Source organism: Numida meleagris, chromosome Z, assembly GCF_002078875.1.
Source record: "Numida meleagris isolate 19003 breed g44 Domestic line chromosome Z, NumMel1.0, whole genome shotgun sequence".
NCBI classification, from domain to species: domain Eukaryota; kingdom Metazoa; phylum Chordata; class Aves; order Galliformes; family Numididae; genus Numida; species Numida meleagris.
Window position 1 is genome coordinate 26,852,808 of NC_034438.1, and position 23,136 is coordinate 26,875,943.

General features: G+C 36.6%; 1 protein-coding gene across 7 annotated transcripts in view; it reads left to right on the forward strand.

The window, feature by feature from the left end:
• SMARCA2 (SWI/SNF related, matrix associated, actin dependent regulator of chromatin, subfamily a, member 2) overlaps positions 1-23,136 on the forward strand; it is a 108,408-nt gene that overhangs the window by 46,276 nt on the left and 38,996 nt on the right. For all 7 annotated transcript variants that reach the window (XM_021381277.1, XM_021381272.1, XM_021381275.1 and 4 more), the window contains 11 exons: positions 4,056-4,219; positions 5,956-6,022; positions 6,583-6,693; positions 8,742-8,984; positions 9,291-9,404; positions 10,763-10,870; positions 12,739-12,825; positions 13,557-13,603; positions 16,727-16,893; positions 19,804-19,967; positions 21,991-22,218. In XM_021381277.1, coding sequence (XP_021236952.1) covers positions 4,056-4,219; positions 5,956-6,022; positions 6,583-6,693; positions 8,742-8,984; positions 9,291-9,404; positions 10,763-10,870; positions 12,739-12,825; positions 13,557-13,603; positions 16,727-16,893; positions 19,804-19,967; positions 21,991-22,218 — 1,500 coding nt within the window. The remainder of the gene's footprint in view (positions 1-4,055; positions 4,220-5,955; positions 6,023-6,582; positions 6,694-8,741; positions 8,985-9,290; positions 9,405-10,762; positions 10,871-12,738; positions 12,826-13,556; positions 13,604-16,726; positions 16,894-19,803; positions 19,968-21,990; positions 22,219-23,136) is intronic.

Genomic DNA, 23,136 nt, shown 5'->3' on the forward strand with positions numbered 1-23,136 from the left:
TAAAATTAATTAAAAAAAATAATCCCTACATTTCAGTGTACTGATGCATTACAGTTTGGAGAGAATGAAAACATGTACTGTGGAAGGATAATGTCTCATATTCTTTACAGACATTCAATGGATGTAGTAACTTAATTTCTATGTTCTGACCTAAGAAAAAGTGATGTGCGATTGAAAATGTCGTTAACAAGTGTTTTTGGCACTTTGAACATTGTATTATTTTCCAGGGAGCTCTGTGGACCTGCATACTTTATGCAATCTGACCACTACATTATCTGCGTATCCACTTAAAAAAAAAAAAAAAAAGCTATTCACCTAGTTACCATAAAGAATCACGTCTTTGTAATTCCAGAGAACTAGGAGGAAGATTCTGGGCTGCATTAAAAGAGGAGTGGTCAGCAGGGAGAGGGAGGCGGTGGTCCCCCTCTACTCGGCTCTTGTGAGGCCCCATCTGGAGTACTGTGTCCAGGCCTGGGGCCCCCAGCACAAGAAGGACATGGAGCTCTTGGAACGAGTGCAGAGGAGGGCGACCAAGATGATCAGAGGGCTGGAGCACCTCTCCTATGAGGAAAGGTTGAGGGAACTGGGCTTGTTTAGTTTGGAGAAGAGAAGGCTCCGGGGAGACGTCATTGTGGTCTTCCAGTACTTGAAGGGAGCGTATAAACAGGAGGGGGATCGATTGTTTGTGAGGGTGGATAGCGATAGGACAAGGGGGAATGGTTTTAAGCTGAGACAGGGGAGATTTAGGTTAGATATTAGGAGGAAGTTTTTCACCCAGAGGGTGGTGACGCACTGGAACAGGTTGCCCAGGGAGGTTGTGGATGCCCCGTCCCTGGAGGCATTCAAGACCAGACTGGACGTGGCTCTGGGCAGCCTGGTCTAGTGGTTGGTGACCCTGCACTTGGCAGGGGGGTTGAGACTTGATGGTCTTTGAGGTGCTTTTCAACCCAAGCCATTCTATGATTCTATGATTCTATGATTATTTCCTAAGTGTGCGGTGTGTCAAAACTACAGTCCCTGCTTACTGTGGTTCTCAGCACTATCATCTATTACAGTAGCTTGTTTAAGTTACATAAAATTCAAGCGTTAAGCTGATTTTGTCTTTTCAAAGCTTTTTTTTTTTTTTTAATTGGACTCCTCTGTGTGGTGGGAGAACGAGAGAATGAACAAAAGGTGAAACAAGAGGGTTCAGACTGATACGCAGACAGACTTTTTCTCTGCAAGGACAATGGAGCAGGGACTGAAAGAGGTTTTACTATCTCCATCCTAGGAGGTTTTCAGTCCCTGACAAGATCAAGCCCTGAGCAACATGGCTTGACCTGTTATAATCATGGATTTGGGCTAGAGATTTCCTGAAGTCTATTCCAGAATGAATTACTGCATGATCCCATGTTTGTTCATAGTGAAACTCCATCTGAGTCTGAATTATTTTGTTACTTTTTTGCAAAAGTGTTTCACTTTGTCATGGTTTTGTGATTTTCGGTTATTGGTATTCCACATCATAACATCATGTAGTGGACATACCTAGTTCTCAGAAGAGAAGGACTACTACAGTCCCCATGGTACTTTGCTCCTTTGTTACCATTTTCCAGCCGGAGGGAAAAGATAGAAGCTCGCAGTATAAAAACTTGCAGATCACGAGACCTCGCCCCCTTTTTTTTTCCGCCGTCTCTCGTCTTGGCAGCACCTCGCTCTCCAGCCGTCTTATCGTCGGTAGTAGAGTAAGGCCTACCTTGATTTTGGGACATTCTCTCTCTCTGTATTGGATTTATCAGCTTAAATTGTAATTATATTGTATTATAGTGTGTTGTTTTGCATTCCGATATCGTATTTAGTAAATTAGTTTGTTTCTCCTCAGATTGTTGCCGCTGTTCTTTGCTCTCAGGGCCATCTCCCTACCCTTTTCCCCTTTCCCCTTTTCCCGGGACGTGGGCCCTTGGGTCCCCCGTCCCCTTTGTCACGGAATCGGGCCTAACACCCATAAACCGTTGACACACTTTGAGCCCTCTACAAAGAGAGGAAGTTGTCATTTATTAACTGATTTTTGAAAGTGATAGATTAACATTTCTGGCATCATTGAGGAACTATTACTAAGATAGAATCTAACTCAGTCGAAGGAGAAATAAGCGACTTTCTCGGCTCTGAGGTCCTCTTTATTTTTGCAGCCTCACTGTCAATATGTTGTCCAGCCTGTACACCAAATGAAGCAGGGATTCATCAGCAGCCTTGTTTACTGTGTAATCCTTACTCATTGTCTGGGAAGGTTAATTTGGTGCAATAAATGAAGTCAGTGTATAAACATATACATTGCGTGGCGCTATTGGCTTAACATGCTCATGGACAGGAGTGTGACAATTCTTCTATTTCTTATATTTTAATTATTTTTGAAGCACAGAGATATTGTTAACTCATGCCGATCTGTGTTTTGCAGTACAATTTCCCTGTGTACCACAGAGCAAAATAATTCAGTCTGGAGTTAGACAAATACTTGCAGAAATTACCAATTAAAGCAGATCCTTCAGCTACTTAACGTGATAGCTAGCAATTGAATTGGGAATTTTGTTCTTCATTTTGTCTTTTCTATACAATGATTGCTATTACAAGAAATAAGAGACATTCCGCTGAGGAGCTTTATGGCAAGAGCATTAAGACTTGTCTTTTGTTCTGGCTGAAATGTTCTGAAGGAAACTCCAGTGTTTTGCAGCTGTCCTCTTGAATCTCAGTACTTTCCTGTCCTCAATATTTTACATCCTTTTTCCTTCTTAACTTTTTTGTGCTTTTCCATATTTCTTATTGTCAGGTTTGGTTAGATTGTCTTTTGCTGACATATTAGTACTTGTATATGTTAGGGGAGGAAGTTGAATGATAGGGAAAGGGCAGACTACCTGTTCTCAATTCTGAAGCTACTTGTAAGTTAAACGTACATTTGCAGAACAAATTCTGATCTGCTCCTGATGTTCAATAAAAGTAGTTTCCAGAGAACTTAGTACCCAGATATAAATCAGTCAGCATGTACATAAAGCTAGTAAATCAGCAACATTATTTTGAACATTTTCTTGCAGAGACAATGGAAGGTTACTTCAAACATACATTGTTTTCTCACTTGACTTTCTCAGACATCGTAATTTAGTTTTCTCTCCATGCATGAGACCTACTGAAAGTCTGGATCTCAGAAGCAGGAACTTAGACTGCACTTGCATAAGTACTGGGATGCATACATGCGTGGAAGACCATGTGACAAGTTAATAATCTGAGAGTCCTAAAATTTAATAAAGGGATTGTGCTTTCTAGCAATACTCCCTGAAATGTAAAGGTCTCCTGTTACATAGATATTTCTTAGCTGCAGTACTCTGGATTCTTTCCAGTGCTGGAATTTTTAAATACAAAGCATAATTGGAGAAGGGGGGCATTCTCTGACATGGAAATACTGACAGCCAGGTACTGATGTGTGCTACAAGAGGCAAGGAATACCAGTGATGCAGCTGGGAAGTGTGAGGGGCTATCAAACATGAGAGACTTACAAGTGTTGCACAGAATCAACAGTTTGGTTTCAGAAGATTTTTGGTGAGGCACACAAATTGTATTAAATATGGACAGAAAACTTTGAAAAATTTAATCAGTGCTAAAACTGAAGGACAAACTCATGTAATGTCAAGTGTTCATGAGCTGTATAAGTGAGTGCCTGCATTGCTTTCTGCAAAAAAAAAAAAACTTTGTGTATAAAATTTGATTGCATTTTGGGCTCTTCTGGTCCTCAACAGGAATGATGATTTTAATATAGCTATTACCTGGAATAATCTTGAAGGATTTTTTGTTTGTTTGTTTATTTTTGTTTGCTTATTTTTGTATAGGTAGGGTGGGGAGTGAGTAGTGGGTGATCAGGGCTAGGGGAGAAAGAGAGAAAGGAAGGTAGCCAGAGATTCTCGTGCTTGCAGTATTATTGAAGGAAATCCAGCATTTAAGTATGCAGGTCATGAGAACCTTCAGATTTTTGCTGTTTATGTTAATTACTTGTGCCTGTTTTAAATAACAGTAAATATTATTCTCCATTTCAGCTTCAGGGACTGGAATGGATGGTTTCACTCTATAATAACAATCTGAATGGGATTTTAGCTGATGAAATGGGACTGGGAAAGACTATACAGACTATTGCACTTATCACTTACTTGATGGAGCACAAAAGGCTCAATGGCCCCTATCTCATCATCGTTCCCCTTTCGTGAGTAGAGACTCTCATTCTGTTATTATAATTCTAAGCGTTACAGATTGATTTATTAGGAATACATGCTTGTTTTTCATGTTATACCAAGATGAGGGGGCACACTGAGATACGCTGAACATCTGTTCTGTACTTTCATTCATGATATCTTCCCAAGTAATTGTCTAGAATTGGAAGGTTAACCAGATGGCTGATGAGAGATCTTGTTTCCTCTGGTTTCACTGTCTTACTCTGTTGACAAAATGTGTAGTGAATTTACCATTATTTACTCCTAAGCCACAAGAGGAGAATGGTGTTTGCTTTCATATTACATGCCTGTGGATCCCCCTAATACTTTAACTGTGATACTGAAAATCTGTTTTTTAGTTACATAAATAACTGCTTCCCCATCAAATAGTAAGTAATCATGCTTTATTGAGATGGGATAGTCTTTTAATTATAGGTAGTCCTTGATATAGCTTTAATGTGTGATATTCACAGCTTGGTCAGTTGTGCAGTATTGTCACTGTCATAATTTGCCTTATTGCCTTGTTTTCCTTTTCCAAGATTCCACTTGTTTTATAGATCTTTTTTGTGATGAATTTTGCTTTCACCAAAGGCAAGGTGTGAGTTCTACGGATTGGAAGTGGTGTATTTTAAAGAAAAACTGTTAGGTATTGTAAAAATAATGTAGCATCTTGGGGTTTTGTTTTCTTATCTTTGTGTGTAATTGATAAATGTCTTGATTTATATAATTGCACATATTCATTTTCCTTAATGGTAGATAATTCATCCACTGATTCTGTAGAGCATGCATGTGCTGTAGGGTTGGGATATATTCTATTCATGGCTATCTCTTATGATTTCTTTAGAAATACCCTGTCTTCTCACTGTGATGCAGTAGTAGTTAAGTGGCATGAATACCACAGCTACGCCTTATTCTATGAGTACAAATGATGTGCACTAATGTGAGAAGAAGTGGCAAGGAGAAACCCTATGAAGTAAAGTTAAAAATAAAGGAAGAATGTTATTAATACCTGTTTTCTTACAGGCACAGTGAAATTGTCAAATTTATTTTAAGTACTCACTAATGCTTTTTTTCCTATTTTCTTGTTTTTGAAAGAGAAAAGCTGAAATTTATTTCCTATAGCTGTTTTAAAAGGCTTCTTTCTCTACCTTTTCCCTACTCTAACATTAATAGCCATTGCTTCTGCCATTGGAGGTTTAGTTTCTGAAAAAAAAAAATCTACTTTTGCATTTAAAAAGCTGTTTGTTGTGACTTTGTGGTAGAAATAAAGTACAGACACAGACCTGCTTAGTTGCACTCAATGACATTAACATCGTTAGAATGGAAAATAGATGAATTCTATTGTCAGCTTCATCAGGCTATATTTTAAATGTTACAAACTAAGTTTGTGGATCCTAAGTACTGTAAAATAATTCACAAATATATTCTCTGTTCTGGTTTATCTTTCTTGTCCTTAATATGCTGCAGAATATGAATATTACTATAAAATACAATTCTGAATTGGTTTTTGAAGAGGTTTCTGAGTCTGAGCTGAAAGATATTTTTCCCAATTTTTTCTTGTTTCCATTTCTCTGAAATGCATGCATTTTATTACAGTATATGATTCTTATTTTTTTTAATGTACTTTTAATTATGGAGGTTGATTATATGAAATGTGTTGAAAATTGAGCATCCACTGGGAATTACAATTTGAACTACAAGTAATGAAGTATTTCTTCTTCTGTGGTAGGACGTTATCCAACTGGACATATGAATTTGACAAATGGGCTCCTTCTGTGGTGAAGATATCTTACAAGGTTTGATTCACTTCTGATATGATTATAAATAAGAAGGATTGAGAATAGAGCCTGTTTTTCCCTTGCCTCTGCAAGCATTTCAAAATTTGTCACATATATATCATGTACTAAGCAGTGAGAGTTAATCATCCTAAGAAGATGACTGTAATGAACTATAATTGCTTTCAGATAGTGAAACGCGGAAGAAAACTGTTAATTACCACGTTGCAAAGCTTCTAATGAAAGCAATACAAATGAGCAATACTTCACACTTTATACATAGCTCACTGCTTTGCTTTTTGACTACTGTAGTAGCAGTGAGGACAGGCAGTTAGTAATAAGACTAGACTAGCATGTTTTTGCTCCCTGGTATTTAAAAAAAAAAAAAAGATTATATATTCTAGCAACAAGTTAGGGGAAGGACTCTGAGAAAGCCTGGAATATATAAATAGATTATTTGCAATACTGTAGGATTACTAGTTCACGTGCTTGCTCTGTGTCTACTAATTCACAAAAAGATGGATCGAATTACTTCCTCAGAAGAACGAATAACTAAATACTCATTTTCCTCTCTTTTTTAGGGCACACCTGCAATGCGCCGCTCACTTGTTCCTCAGCTTCGAAGTGGAAAATTTAATGTTCTTTTAACTACTTATGAGTACATAATAAAGGACAAACATATCCTTGCTAAGGTAATAATGACTATTGTCTCTTAACGGCAACATGTACAAGGTATTTTCATGTGGTACATAGCACAGAAACATAGAATCATGGAATGGCTTAGGTTGGAAGGGGCCCTAAAGGTCATCTAGTTCCAACCCCCTACTATGGGCAGAGTTGCCACCACTAGATCAGGCTTTCCAGGGCCACATCCAGCCTGTTTTTGGACGCTTCCAGGGATGGGACATCCACAGCTTCTCTAGGCAACCTGTTCCAATGTCTCACCACCCTGTGAGTAAAAAATTTTCCCCTTACATCTGATCTAAATCTCTGCTTTTTTTAGTTTAAAACCATTCCCCTTGGTCCTGTCACTATCGGACCATGTAAAAAATTGATCCCCCTCCTGCTTACAAACACCCTTCATGTACTGGAAGGCCGCAGTGTGGTCTTCCCAGAGTCTTCTCTTCAGGCTGAACAAACTCAGCTCTCTCAAACTTTCTTCATAGGAGAGGTGCTTTAGCCCTCTGAGCATCTTCATGGCCCTCCTCTGGACCCTCACCAATGGCTCCACAAACTTCTTGTGCAGGAGGCCCCAGGCCTGGATGCCGTACTCTAGTTGGGGCCTGACAGGGGCTGAGTAGCGTTGGGCAATCAACTCTCTTGCCCTGCTAGCCACCCCTCTTTTGATGCAGCTCAGGATACAGGAAACATCATTAGTTTATAAAGAAATCCTGGGTTTTTCTATCTTTCAGTAAAATTATGTCATATTTCTCCATTCCTCTGTTTATGAGTGGTTATTTCAGTCACATCTCTTCTCCTTTTATAAACATCAGGATTTTCTTGAATATGGTTAGGAGCGTAATTCCTTTGCTATGCAATTTTAACAGTACTACAGATGTGCCCGCCCTTGGAAAAATGTGATTTTTCTCCTGTCTGCTTAATAACATTTATTCTAAACTACAGTCCTCAGTTTACTTTTTTTCATTCTGTTTCTGACCTGAAGCACACTCCTATTAGAGCTTATCCAGCTATATGTTGCTTTTCCCCAGGTGACCAAACAGTTGCATATATCATATTGGTATCCAGGTTCTTCATTGCACATGGCCCAGTTCTTAAAGGCTCAAACAGTCAGTAGGGGTTGCTCAGATTTAATGAATTACTTTAAAATCTTAGCACAGACTAAGATGGAGTTTTGCCTTATGGAAATAACATGTGCTCCTACTGTTTTTTTGTTGTTCTTTTTCATTTTATTTCATTCTGTTACTTAGCTACATACTTACATGAGTCATTTTCCTCTCTAATACAAAGGCACTAGAATGATTCTGAACCCCAGTTTAAGGCTGCAGAGTTCCTAAAAGATGGGAAGAACAGCACTGTCTTATAAAATGGAATTGCTTAGCATCTGTGAAAGTACACAGGAACTACAAACTGAGGCCTTCCTAGTCATATGGTCAATGTGACATTTTTGTTGACTGCTCGTGTTGTAATACAGATAGTAGCTGACAACATGAGCAACTTCATTTCAGCATCCACTGTGAATTTAAGCTTCTACATTGAAAACTAGAAACTTTATTTGATAAAGTGTAGTAACTGATGATCTTAACTATCGTGCTTCATTAACAAGTAAAAAGATAGCACTAGCTGAATCAGGGAAAAGTTCAGGGTTTGCTGTTTCTTGCAAGCATAGTTACTTTGACTGAAAATGCTTTTGTCTTTTGTCAAGGTTGTTGTTGCAAACATTTGTTTGGAAATTGTGGTCTCTTTTCTTCCCATCTAAACCATATTCTGACCTTAAAGATCCAGTCATCCCAAATTCTTTCCTAGAAATGTGAGGAATTAGCTGCTTTCTGGGCGATTCAAGTGATAATTCAGTATCATCATTGAGTTCAGCATAACTAGTGTCTTTTTCTGTTTTTGCTGTTTGTAAGACCACCGGTGCTTTGATAATGCTTGATTTGTTTATTCCCTCGGTTGATGTTTTACGTTTGAAATATTTTTGATTACACCTGTTGGGAAGAACTTCTGTCTGGCTTAGCTTTACCAGCCTTCCTTTTTGTTTTTTTCTCTTTCTTTTTTCCAGATTCGATGGAAATACATGATAGTAGATGAAGGTCATCGAATGAAGAATCATCACTGCAAGCTGACTCAGGTCTTGAACACTCACTACGTGGCCCCTAGGCGAATACTACTGACGGGGACACCATTGCAGAATAAATTGCCTGAACTGTGGGCTCTTCTCAATTTCCTTCTCCCAACTATTTTCAAGAGCTGTAGCACCTTTGAACAGTGGTTCAACGCTCCATTTGCCATGACAGGAGAAAGGGTACTGTAGCAGGTTTTTTGTTTTATTTTGTTTTCTTTTTTTAAGCATCAGAAACAAAACACTTTGTATGAGCTCCATTTTGTTTTCAGAAGCACAGTAGTGCTTGAACTCTCTCTGGTAGTTCAGGAGTTAACATAACTAAAAGCCACCTTTTGTGATGGCAGAAAATTTCAATTTGTATTTCTTTTTTTTTTTTAACTCTGAATCAGTTTGATTGTAACGTACAGTTAATGCACATACTTAACTTTCATGTGAGACAAGACATGACCTAAGTTGTCTCATAGTGACTTCTATAAACTTCTGTAGGTGGACTTAAATGAAGAAGAAACTATTCTTATCATCCGTCGTCTCCACAAAGTACTCCGACCCTTCTTGCTGAGAAGACTGAAGAAAGAAGTTGAGTCTCAACTGCCAGAAAAGGTTTGTAGTGAAAGAATTTGTGGAAGGGGTCTAGTACGTTTTTTTAAGTATTATGTGATGGGTTTTTTTCAGATTTATTTTACAGAAGAGAACATCTCAAAAAACTGTGGGTTGTTTTTTTTCTTAACTCTTTGCAAAGAAACCTGTACGCAGAGGAATCCTGAAGACCTTAAGTTTCTGTATTCTCGGGCTTCATCCTCAGTCTTGCAGCTTTAATTCTATTTGTAGTCATCCATGATATGTATAAGGCCTTCAGCTTAGTTCTATTGGAATTGATTTCAAGTTGTTGACCATATGTTGTTATGAGTTGACCATACATGGAACGTTAGATTCTATCCTATCTCGTCTTCCCCACACTGGGTAAAACCTTTTGCTGTCTTAACCATTGCACAGAAATTCAGTTATTATTACTGACATTAAAAAGCAGACAGAATTTTATCCTAAATTAATATTCCAAGACTTTTGAGTTACATTAAGTGTCAAAAGTTTTTGTTTGTTTAAATTTAGAATGTAGATTTGTAATGAGAATGTAAAATTCTGTTTTGATTTGAAATATTATTGTCTTTATGCATCTCATTTGGCCCCATCCTGTCTTCCTCTGCAATCCTATATCACCTTTCACTTTTATTCTTCTCAAAATAATGACAGCAACTTTCATGAGTTAAATAACAGTGGTTGAATGAAAAAATAACTCTGTACAGATGTTCATTTACAGTACTTAAGTGGAAGGCTTGTTTTAAGTCTTTCTCATCTTTATAATAAGAACTTAAACTGATTGTGGGGTTCATATACTGCTTCGTGAATTCCCTGTATTTTTAGTTGATACTAAGAAAATGCTTGAATTCTAGTTTAGGTAAGCATAATGCTAGATAGGCAGTGTAAGGGATACTTACGCTTATTTGGTAGGTGTACAGCAATGGTTTTTGTTACGCTTTGCAGACATCATAATGTCCACTGGCTATTAAACATACATTTTTATTTTATTTTATTTTATTTAAACTTCATGTTAAACATTAAGTTAAACATTATTTAAACATGTTTTTTAATTGTTAAATGATGAGAAAAAAGTGTTCAGCAGTTTTGCAGTTACATTCTTAGAGTCCAGTTCTGCAGTTAGGTTTTCAGAATCCAGCTGTTTAGTGGTAATTCGGACTCACAGGTAATGCTTTGAAGTAGCTCTTGCTATGCTTGTATTTGGATTGCTGCTCACTGGAATCAAAGGTGCTGTTAGGTTATGGGTAAAAGAGTAAGTTCTTTGGTTAGTGTTTTAGGATGACAAGAACCTGGAGTTTGTTTCTGCTAAAATTATTATATCAATGTCGTTTTGTTTTTGTTTTGTTTTGTTATTTTAACTCTAGGTGGAATATGTGATCAAATGTGATATGTCTGCTCTCCAGAAGATCCTGTACCGACACATGCAGGCCAAGGGAATTCTTCTTACAGATGGTTCTGAGAAAGACAAGAAGGTACAAAGGAAAGACTAGAACACACATGAAACAATGCATTACAATTACTTTTTGACCATATGAGTTCTGTTTCATAAAGTTAGTATGTAGACTGTTCCTGCAGGTATCTTTCATGGGAAATGAAATCTCTATCAAAGATTGTTTTAAATGACTGCAACTTTAGAAACATAATAAGTGTACATACATTTCTCAGATGGACAATATTTAGAAAAAATATTTAGAAAAAAAACAAACAGTATTTCTCTTGGCTGAGTAATTGTGCTTGCAGCAGCACTAGCATTTATTCTTAATCTATTAATGAAAAAGTTATTAGAGAACAGTAGGATTCAGATTCATAGAATTGCATGTTAGACTGCATATTAATAAATGCTGATTATGGCATTGTGGGGCTTGATCGAGCTAATATATATGTATGTAATATACGTTAAGTATATAATATACATTATGATAAGTGTGAAGTATGTTGAATTCACCATGAGAGTTCTTGTCTCAAGTGCTCTTGCTATAGAGCGCTTGAACACGACAGAAAAGCTTGTGTTTGTGCCAGGCTCCTAACTGGCCCTATTCTTTGCATTTCACTCATATAATGCAGTCACATACTGTTTTTTCCACCATCCCTTTGCAGATTCACCAGCTCAGAATCTTTTGTTGATTCTCCCATAGCTGGTTCTCCGCTGAGCTTTTTGTTTAGTTACTTCAGACTGCCTCTGTTGTCTCAAAACCTTCCTCTACTCGCGGTCTTCAAGGGTCTCATTTTTTACTACCTTCCAACCCTCTCTTCTTTCACTTTCTTTTTTTATGACTGCTTCATCAGGTTCTCTTATGCATTGCCAGCAGAGGGAGGTGATGGTCGTTGAGTACTTTTGGGTTCACTGAGCAAAAAACTGGTGTTAGGAAAAAAATTCTGTCTTTCTGCCAAGTCCAGCCAGTAACCACTTCACACTAGAGAGAATTCATTAAGCAGCAAAGTTTCAGGAAATATTGCAAATATGAATACCTTTTTGAGAAAATTTGAGATGATTTTGAAAAGAACAAAAACAAGTTTTAGATGTATGGAATACCTACTCCAGATGTAAAATCCCTATTCTTTTGTTATGATCTTAGTTTTAGATGTTATGAAGTTATGTCCTTAGTGTACTTTCCAGTAAAGATCAGAATATTACAAGTATGTAATATGACTGAATAGTGTAGTTTTCTCAGTATCACCTAGTGTTATTTTACCTATATTAGTCCACTGGGTGCAGTTGTATTGTAAATATACAGCTTAGTCTATTCAATGTTTTGTAGTGTCTCATAGCTGAATTGAACATTGTCTGAATTCAGTCCTGCTTCTAAGGAGGATTCACTACAGAGTAGGTTTTGAAAATACAGTTTGTTAAATGTTAGCATTGTGCTTACCTAGTCTTTTCACTGTCTGTTGCCTTGTGTTTTGCTTGGCCTGGAAAGGAGGAGCAGATACTGTAGAACTGGAAAGTGTCCAGCTAGTACTGTTTCCTGCCAGGAGGGCTCAGATCCAAAGTAGTTCGTATCGCAAATAAGCGGTAAGCAGGACAAAAGCTGTACTGCTTCCGACTGTGAATATAAGACAGAATACATTTTGTAGATTACTTTCATGTCTTCGTTTCACATTATGGAGCATCTTTATGATAGGTGAATTTACACAGCAAGATAACTGAATTACAGCTTATGTATGTTACAGCTGTGTTTGTTTTTTCTTCCATTCTTGTTTGTTTCTTCTGTTGTTTTTTTGTTTTTGTAATGATTTGGTGTTTGAATTAGCTGCACTTAAAAAAAAAGTCTTTCAGAAGCTTCATTAATTAGCTAGGAAATGAAGTTCAGCATTTGATTTGCTTTGTTTATTCCCTTAGGGAAAAGGTGGCGCAAAAACTCTTATGAACACCATCATGCAACTGAGAAAGATATGCAATCATCCATATATGTTTCAGCATATTGAGGTAAGGTTGCCAGGTTTGATTTTGAGTTGTTTTTGTTGAGTATGGCTAACATAATAGAAAACTGCTGTTGAAGCTTAAGTGTGTGGTAGGGGACAGCTGTCCGCATTTAGTCTTGTTGAGACACTCTCCCTAAAAAATGAAGGTTATTTATTTATTTATTTTAATTCAAGACATTTCAGAGTAACTTAACCTCTACCTAGATCTAATTTATGAAGTATGGGTATTAGTCCAAAGTGCCAAGTGGTAGAATCTTTATAACTAGCAGACTGCTCATCTTTTACTGTATCCAAAATTGTCTTATCCACTTCATTTTTCAGCAAAAATATGCTATTGATAGAGCATTTCTGAGTAGGACCCAAAGTACATAACCAAGCTAGCACATATAGGAAGTATCATAAATATCTGAAATGGAACTACATTTGTGAATAAACAAATACCTACTGTGATACATTATTGTAGTTTCACTGTTTGTTCTTTTGAATGTTAATTAATTTTCAAATGGTTCTTCTAGCAGTTAGTGTAATTTAATTAGGCTCTACTGTATTTGTAGTTTGAGTTTCAAATAATAGCAGTGCAGAAGAATATTAAGCAGAGCAGCAAGGTGGATACGAACAGTATCAGCGTAATAGAACTCGAACTCTAACATTCATATATTTAACATAGTTGAAATAAGGGTTTATAATTTTGGTTTCCTATTTGTAATAATCTGTTCATTGCTTGCAATTCTGTAGGAATCGTTTGCTGAACATTTAGGCTACTCAAATGGCGTCATCAACGGGTAACTCTCATTTTTTTCTTCCTTTTCGTATGAGCTGTGTTAGAACTACTGCATCATATCCATTTTCTAGAGGATAAAAGCTAACAAGCGGTTTCTAGATTAAATTGGGGAAATAATATTCTTAAGAAGGCTCCTAATAACCATAAGGCTGTCTCCATGGTCACTCTCACATCCAAGAGACTGCTCTTACTTGAAGGATTATTTCCTCTCTGAATTACCAGTTGACCGTCTTTAACATTCTTTATTAATAATGAGGATTCTCCCTCTGAATAATGCTTTTTCTGTGCTCCATCACTAATTCCTGAACGAGAAAGTTGTTTCTCTGACTAATATTGAAGAGTTTTGTATCATGAAGAGAAGCACTCACCTTAAGCAGATAATAGTTTCAGGAGCCTGAAAATGGATTCTGAGACTTTCCTTAACATCACACTAGTGATTTGTATGCATGATCCTTTTGTTCAAAAAATTTAAGTTCTCACGGTTGGAATACATGTGACAAAAATATTTCTCTTTCTGTGGAAAGTGTATGTGCTATTGTTTCAAGGGCCTTCAAAATTTTTTTTGTAAAGCTAAGTTGTAATGGTAATATGCAGGATTTTTTTTTATATATTAGCTTATGTATCAAAGCTGATCCATCTAGAAATTCTTACATGCTTGATTGGATATCTCAATAGCTGATTCTGTACAGCTATGTTTGTGCCTCTTCTCCTCTCCTCTGCTAGGCGAGGGGTAACTCTCCCATGATTATACTAATCCAGGCCAACAAAGTAGAATTTGAAGGATGAATGTCCAGTTGTTTACTGCATGCCACACAGTAAAACAGAAATCCTTCCAGAGTCTTTGAACCACTTCTGAACTACTGCGTTTCATATATGTCAAGCTAACTACATGGCTGAGACCTCACTTGTGCAACATTCTCTTGTGGTGGATTTCACACATGCCAACTTTTATCATTTGTTCATTCTGAAACAAGACAAAGTTTAGTCATCAGATGTAACTTAACATTCGTACAATTGCCATTGTATTGTACTAAACAGGAAATGTGAAGTGTTTCTTATCTTTTTTACTGGAGATGATGACATACTTACTATGCTAGTTGTTGCCAGAATACACTCTGTCAAACATGTGTAAGAATTCTAGCTCAGAAGCAATTCTACAAAGGAAAAAGGAAAGAACACTGTGACTACTGGAAACCATGTGTCAGTCAGTATCCTTCTCTCACACTGAAGATTGCTGTGTTAAGATAGCACTAACTAAGCAGATGACTGTTTTAGAGGATTGTTTCCATCATTATGTTATACGCATCCAAAGTTTTTTGTATCTACCTTGTGCATTTTAGTTCTGAGTCCCACTAGTCCCTGAACATGGCAATGCAGTGCTTTTGAAATTTCAGATGAGCAGAATGATGTGCCATTTTCTCATTCCGAAGAGATGTGCATACTTCCTGAATTGAATCCTTAGTTCATGTACCATTCTAAATTGTTCATAAAATTTGCCTCCAGCATTCAGTCTCTCCAAGCTCAAGTGTTCTTAGCTCTTGACCTACACAAAAATAAGAAATTTCATTTTCTTAATTAGATTCCTAGTAGAAATTATTTGGTATCAGGATGTCATACATAAGAGCGTTCTCCCCACTATTACTAGTTCTCAGTGTGATACGTTGTAATGGCCAAGCATGTATTATATTGAAGAGTGCTTATGGCTAGACGAATTACTGATTGGAGGCAAATGGTAGTCCTGTGATGTATGCATATGGCTTAGTGTTTTCTTAGAAGCATGGAGCTGAGCTTGTGAAGAAACTTCGGGAGATTTCCTATCACGCTGTATTTTATATCCTTTTTATAGGAAGGCAAGGAGATGGAGGGCACATATATTTAAAGCAAAATAACTGGTACTAGACCTCTTATGTGAGGCTTTTGTGATTCCATTTATTTCAGGAGAGCAGGCAGAGAATGGTAAAATGATATCTTTCCTTCCCTTTTCTATGAAACAACATAGAAACCAGACACCTGAAATGACTCTTCAGAGATATCATGAGGAATTTTCTTTTTTGTTGCTTTTGTGTTCTTCTTTAACTTCTTTACCATCTTTATTACAAATTAAAGTAGCACTTCTTACACTAGTTATTTGAAATGAAATAGACTTAATTTTTTCTTCTTGGCAAGTCTTCAAACGACAGTCTATAAATGAATGTTTTTAAAGGAAAGGTGTATGTCTCATACCTAACACTTTTGCTGCTTTTTTTTTAACTTGTTTTTTTTATCAGACCACTTGGCTCCTAAATAGTTTAGTCTTTTGCTAAGTGCTTATGTATGTACGCACATCAGAAGGCCGTGTACTTTTTTATTTAATTTTATAGCTGATAATGATAAATCGTATTTGTAGCGTATAGTCAAGGTTAGAAAATAGTTAAGTGAAATTTATTTTTGTGAAGCGTATCTTTGTTATGTTGATTCAGTCATCCTTTTTGCTTGTATTCATTTTCTTAGTTATGGCTTGAATTTCAGCACTAGCAGTCTGTTTTGCAGTTCATAGCATAGAGAAAAAAAGCAGTCAAGCACAGCAACTAAACATTGTGCAAGACTGCTAAGGGTACATGTTGAAAGTGTTTATCCCCTATAAAGCTTCTCCTGTTACCTCTGTATATTAGTCCAGTTTGGAATTCATCTCTTGCCTGAGCATAGTACTTCAGTAGGAAGGGAGTTGTTTCTGGTAGCTGAATGGAAAGATTTCTAATATATACCTGACTAGAGCAACTTGTGGCTGCCAGAAATACCCATTGAAAGAAAACTCAACAGGTGTATGTCCTAACAGATAAATGGCTTATTACTTAGCTAAGAAATAATGTTTGTTTTGATGCACGGTGAGACAGAATTCAGTTTCATAAAGGCAGGTGTAAGGCCACAGGATTTTTGTAACTGAAGAAAAATCTGTTCCAAACAGGAGTTCGCATGGGTTTTTATTTTTTACCTTATTTTTTATCAACATAAAGCAATTCAAAAAGTTCTGTTAGTCTTGTTTATCTTAAATGAATCTTTCTGTTATTCTGTGGCATGATAATGCCTAAAAACTTTTCTATTTGCAGACTTATTCTGACATTTACTGTACTTCTTCTCTTAACAGAGCTGAACTTTATCGGGCCTCAGGGAAGTTTGAGCTACTTGATCGCATTCTACCAAAGTTACGAGCTACAAACCATCGTGTGCTTCTTTTCTGTCAAATGACATCACTTATGACCATTATGGAAGACTACTTTGCCTTTCGAAATTTCCTCTACTTGCGTCTTGATGGTAAGCTGAATGAAAACAGAATAAATAAGCTACGGGCTGGCATCCTTCATTAGTTTGGATCATGGGACACCTAGGTTCTCTTCCTAGTATGCAAATGCTGTGATGTGACTCTACAAAAGAGCAAACAGGTTTGACAGTTTCATGAAGGAAAAGCCTGCAAGGATATTTGTCATGAAAGTGTAGCTATAGACCCATAAGCTGTGCTACACTAGAATTTTCCCTGTCCTTACAAATGAGGCGCTGAGCAGGGTGAACTTCTGCTTGTTTTAGTAGAGTCGATCTGAGATATATCTGTCTCCCTGTTGCTTTGCCTTTTTTTTTTCTGTTTAACTTGCAAACAATATGGCTGAGGGATTGTTTTGATGAACATTCAGATCTGTTCCTGGAATGCAGATTATGTAGAGATCTACAATCGAGAGTCCCAATCAGATGTCAGTACATAAGGTACCTGAAAATATACTTATGATGATAGATGTTAATGACACTGTTTTGACCAAATTCCAGTGAAATTAATTGGTTGGTAACTGAAGTTTCATCACCATTCTCCACAGGATGGATCGACTTCAGTGACAGATAAAGTGGTACCTATAGATTTCTTCTGGTTTTCACAGGAAGGTCATTTAGTCTCAGTTATAAAATGTGCAGATACTTTTTTTTTTTTTTTTTACATTTAAGTGAAAAAAAAATTAGAAACATAATTGGGGAGTATTGAAAGTAAATAACTAAAAATTCAAAATCCTGTCTGGAAGATGTTTCCATTTTGTCCTTCTTCCATGATGAGTGTCTCTGTCTCAAACTGACCTTCTTAAATATTAATTATTTCTTTTTAATGAATTTATCTCACACATAATGCTATTATAAAGGACCAGCAGCACTTATCAAAACACTTTTTTTATAGAAAAGCTATGATATAAGAAAAATACAAAGAACAACATGAATAAATGAGCGTTTAAGGTCTTTTGACTATTCTTGTTCTCTAAACAGCATTTTAAGTTTGCTGTTTGCTTTATACTTTATTTGGAAGAAAAATTTACATTGAAAAGTATAGTAGTCCTTTTCAAGTGTTAATGAATATAAAACCTTCAAACACTGTCATTCTCAAATATAAATTAAAGTAATGAACTGAGGCACAGGTATACTATCTTGTTGTGTCACAGGATGTCTTTGTTGAAACTGACTAAGGCATACAGTAGCATGCTAATAGAAGCCTTATTACACCTCTGGCTTGCTGGTGGTCTAATGTTCCCATTCAAGAAAGCTGAATTATATTACATTTTAAATGTTACACATTACCATACTTGATATATTTTGAAGTGAATTCTTTTCATGCTAGAATGTCAGTAGCAATACACAGTATGATAAATACAACTTTTTGTTTATGTTAAGGTTTTGCAGGTAATTCATAAATCAATAAGATGAATTCTTCTTTCAACTTTTCTAATTCTCTGATTACCTTCCATGATGGAACGTAATATATACATGCAGATTTTATCTGCTGTGTGTCTTTGCACATAATATGTTTTCTACCCAAGTCATGTACTGGCAGCGTTTAGGCCGTGTGACTGTACTGGATCTGTCTGCAGTGGAGTTAACTTTCCTCATAGCAGCCGATATAATTCTGTGTTTTGTGTTTGTAGCTAGACAGTGTTGATAACACACCAGTGTTTTGGCTCTTGCTCAGCAGTGCTTCACAGTGTTGAGGCTTTCTCGCCAAGCTCCGCCCCCCACTCCCAATCCCAAGGCCAATGGGTTGGGGGTGAGCAAGAGCTGGGGAGCAGACGCAGCCCAGCCAAGACCCAAAATGTACAAAGGGATATTGCATGCCACGTGACACTGTGCTCAGTTACAAAAGCTGAAGGAAAGGAGGAGGATGGAGGAACATTTGTGGTTATGATGTTTGTCTTTCCAAGCAACTGCTATGCGTACTGAATTCTACTTTCCAGGAAGTGGCTGGACATCTGCCTGCTGATGGGAAGTAGTGAATAAATTCCTCTTTTTGCTTTGCTTCTGTGCACAGCTTTTGCTTTTAGTAAACTGCTCTCACTTCAGTGCAGAACCTTTTCCATCTTATTTTCTTCTTCTGTCATGTTGAGGAAAAGGAATTGAGAGTGACAAGGTGGAGTTTGGAAGCCAGCCAAGGTCAGCCCACTACAGTAATACTGGGTTATCTTCTGTGTTATATATCACATATATCGCATATCGATATGTATAAAAATAGAAGATTTTCCTTGGCTTTCAACTGCAGACAGAAGTGTAAAAAATATCAGGATATCAGTGGATCAGGCTGAGATTATCCACATAGAGTTTCGATGAAGTTTGTGAGAGTTAATGCGATTGCCAGATTGCACAATGCTTGTTTTTTGCTTAGAAAGTCATCTGTTTTTTTTTTTTTTACCAGAATTAAATTCCTTGCCATCTTTCATTCCCTTGTGCATACACAGTTACACATAAGATATGACATATTAAGAATTTTCAGTCTTTCTTACTATTATGACTCCTAAGACAAACTCTGACATTTTGATAAATCTATTTGTGAATGACTTCTAAAAATACTTAGATACTGTTGTGGCCAGAGCATGTTAATCAAAACTTCAACTCTATGCTGTTTGTGTTTAATAACTTCAGTTGAAATTTATGTGAATTATAAGACAGTATAACGATGCTAGCTGACATTTTAAAGTCTACATTTGAAATGTCAAAAAAATCCGTAAATATTTAGCAGCCCTTCCCTCAAACATAGTAAAAACAGTTGACCAAAACATTCATGGCAATATTTTATTTATTATTATGGAAAATATGGCAGAGATCACAAAGAGGAAGTGACCTAAAATTTCATTGCCGCATGCACATTTAGGAACTGACACTGTGTTTAGAGTATTTCAGTTCACATCATTGTTATTTACTTTTCAGGCACAACGAAATCAGAAGATCGAGCTGCTCTCTTAAAGAAGTTCAATGAGCCTGGGTCACAATACTTTATCTTCTTGCTGAGTACCAGGGCTGGAGGGCTAGGCTTGAATCTCCAGGCTGCTGATACAGTTATAATCTTCGATAGTGACTGGAATCCTCACCAGGTTATTGTTACTTGCTTATCTTCAAGCAAATTGCAAGGAATTGATTATGGTTTTTTTGGGTTGCTTCATTAGTTTGGGGTTACATTCTGAGGTAAATGGTATTGATGACAACATTCTGGTTTGGGAGCAATTAGTAAGGCAAACTGTTACAATCAAGAAATGTGTTAGTTTGAATCAGTGAAGTAATTCTGAGTTTGTGTGTATATTTTATCTGTGTCTCGAGGAATTCTCAGCTAGGGGTCTTCTAGCCTTGTACCAGTACTATAGCTGTACTCATTCCTTACTCCTTAAAGCACTAACAAGAATTCCCCATTTTGATTTTTCAGTAGTTTGTAGCATCTTTGAACAGGTTATGCAGATCAGTGCCTTGTCTGAAGAAGTTAATGGCTGTATTAGTGCAGCAGTCTTGTCCTGAGACACTGATGGTAGTATATTTCTTCTGTTCAGTTTAAAATTAAAAAAAAAAAGAAAAAAGGAGGAGCCTGGTCTTTGTCACTTAGTGCAATTTTTAATTGTAAGAACAGAAGTTAGGTATCTGTGGAAGTACCTGATTATGGTGATTATGCATGTGTTTTCAGTTATCATAAAGTTATAAGCTAATCACGTAACTATTGTCACATGCAAAAATAAAGGTTGACACAGAAGAATTTTACGTAGACCTTTAAGAGCAACAGTCACGTAGATGCTCTGGTAATCAGTTTAAAACAGAGCTTCAGAAATTTGGAGCAATTACTTTTAAAGGCTTAAAAAGAACCTTAGAAGGCATTTAATTCTTTATATTCTTGGTTATCTCTGTGTCACCTTTACAGACATTTTTAATGCAGGTGTATTTCAACAGCTGGATAGCAGTAAATCTCACATTAGAGAATATTTTCTAGAGAATCTAGTGAATAGATTAATAAATGACAAAATGAATGTGTGCAGTTGTCATTTTGCTTGTGATTGGGAGTCATTTGTTAATTCTAATAAGCAACATGCTAAAGGGGATGCTTTTATTTGTTTGTTTTAGCACTTAAACAGTGTATTTCAATAAGGAAAAACTTGTAATTCCTCACTTTACTGTCCTGCTCTTTGGAAAATGATTATATAAACAAATTAGTATTAAAGGTTCATTTTGAATGTTCAGCAAACTTCAAATTCACTTTTAAATTCCAGCAACCTTACCATGTGGCTTGGAAAGGGAATTGTGTGAAGCAGGAGCTAGCAATAGTAGCAAAAGTAGGGTGCTGGACTGAAATGGCAAACTCATTGTCAGGTTTATTATTTTTTTATTTGGAGAAATTTGTGCTGTGAGGTAGCAGAAAACTGTGACAGCATTTTGCTTTAATAGAAGCGCCTTATGTACATGAATTTCTTTTTTCTCCCAAAGAAAATAGATAAGAATTTGAATTAATAAAAATAATTATTTCCTTGTAATCTGCATCATGCTTTTTTACTTCTATCAATTTTAGGTGCAATCACATGACAACAAAATAGTTACAGTGTTCTAAAAATAATTTAAGATTATATTTAAACTGTTTTAACAGATATATTCAAAGGTAAAAGCCTATTCTACAGATCAAATAATTTTTAGTTAACGTATTTATTAATTAGTGACTACCTTTAGTTAGATGAGGTTATATATGAATTTTATGCTACTGGTATATATTTCTGGAAGCAAGAGATGTTTTGCTTCAGGGTTCATTCTGGCTTGGAATATCATGAACCCTGAAGCAGAAAAGAAAAAATAGATACACAAGCCCTTTTCAGTCAGTGCGCATGCTTTCAGGAAGCATTTACCTTACAGCATTTGCAGTATATGCACTATGTACATGTTATTTTCTTTGTTTTTTTCCTATCTGGATCTGATGAAATTTTAAGAAAGGGAACAATTGGGAGTGAGCCAGGTAAATTACAGTGGACTGTAGTTTGGGTAGTTCCTTTCAATGACAAACAAGAATTCAGAGTTATAACACTCTATAAGCAGTAAGAGATTTGAGTAGCACACTTACATGAATCACTCCCTGTGTTCTTTGCCTAATAGGACTTGCAGGCACAAGATAGAGCTCACCGAATTGGTCAGCAGAATGAAGTTCGAGTTCTGCGACTATGCACTGTGAACAGCGTGGAAGAGAAGATTCTTGCTGCTGCAAAGTATAAGTTGAATGTAGATCAAAAAGTTATTCAGGCTGGAATGTTTGATCAGAAGTCTTCAAGTCATGAAAGGAGGGCTTTTCTGCAGGCTATACTGGAGCATGAAGAAGAAAATGAGGTAAGGTTGTTAGAAATAATTGAGAAGAGCGTGTTTCAGGGATAACTTAATTTTTCCCTAAGTTTCAAAGATTGACTTCTTCAAGGTTAGAACTGTAATCATATTCTTACCATCCAGTCAAAGAAATAATTTCATTTCTCTCTGTTTTTAGTCATAGTAACAGGCTGTTATCTACTGGTTATGATAAAATCTTAGTGTAGATTTGGGCAATTAAGCCCATTTTGCTCTTTCAGTTTTGGGAAAAACTTTTTGAACAAAGTTGTTTTTTTTTCCAAAACAGGATATAAAGCAGTTTCTAAAACCAGTTTGTTTTTAAAAAGTGTGATTTTCAGACATACTGAGAAAACTAGGACTTCCTAGGTTTAATCATTTGAGACCCTGCTTTTTCTTTTGAGTTCTTGGTAAGATTTAAGATGTGGTTTGGGCAAAGCAGCAGAAGTAACTTTTCTTCTTGGTTCTGTATCCAACCTGCACTTGTAGTTACCACTTTCTATTCAGAAAAAAATTAGTTGTCTCAAGACAACTGTCATGTCGTTAGTTTATTGTAGTGGGCAGTGAGGTTACAGTATCACTGATGGTTCGTCCCAGTCTTTTCATTGTGTTCTTCTTTGAAATTGTGATTATGAAATGGTAAGCCCCTTTTTTTTCCCTGGTGGTGCAGATTATTCTCTTACTGGGAACAACGTTCATAATTTGGATAAGCACTGTATTTAGGAAAGACTGTATTAATGTATTAATTATACTGACGGCACACACTAGAAGGTGCCTTCTGCAGTGTTTTTTTTCCTACCTCAAAAAAATTATAGAATTGTAAAAAGGCTTGGGTTGGAAGGGACCGTGAAGATATCTAGCTCCAACTCCCCTCCCATGGACAGGGTTGCCAGCTGCTAGATCAGGCACTACATCAGGATGTCCAGG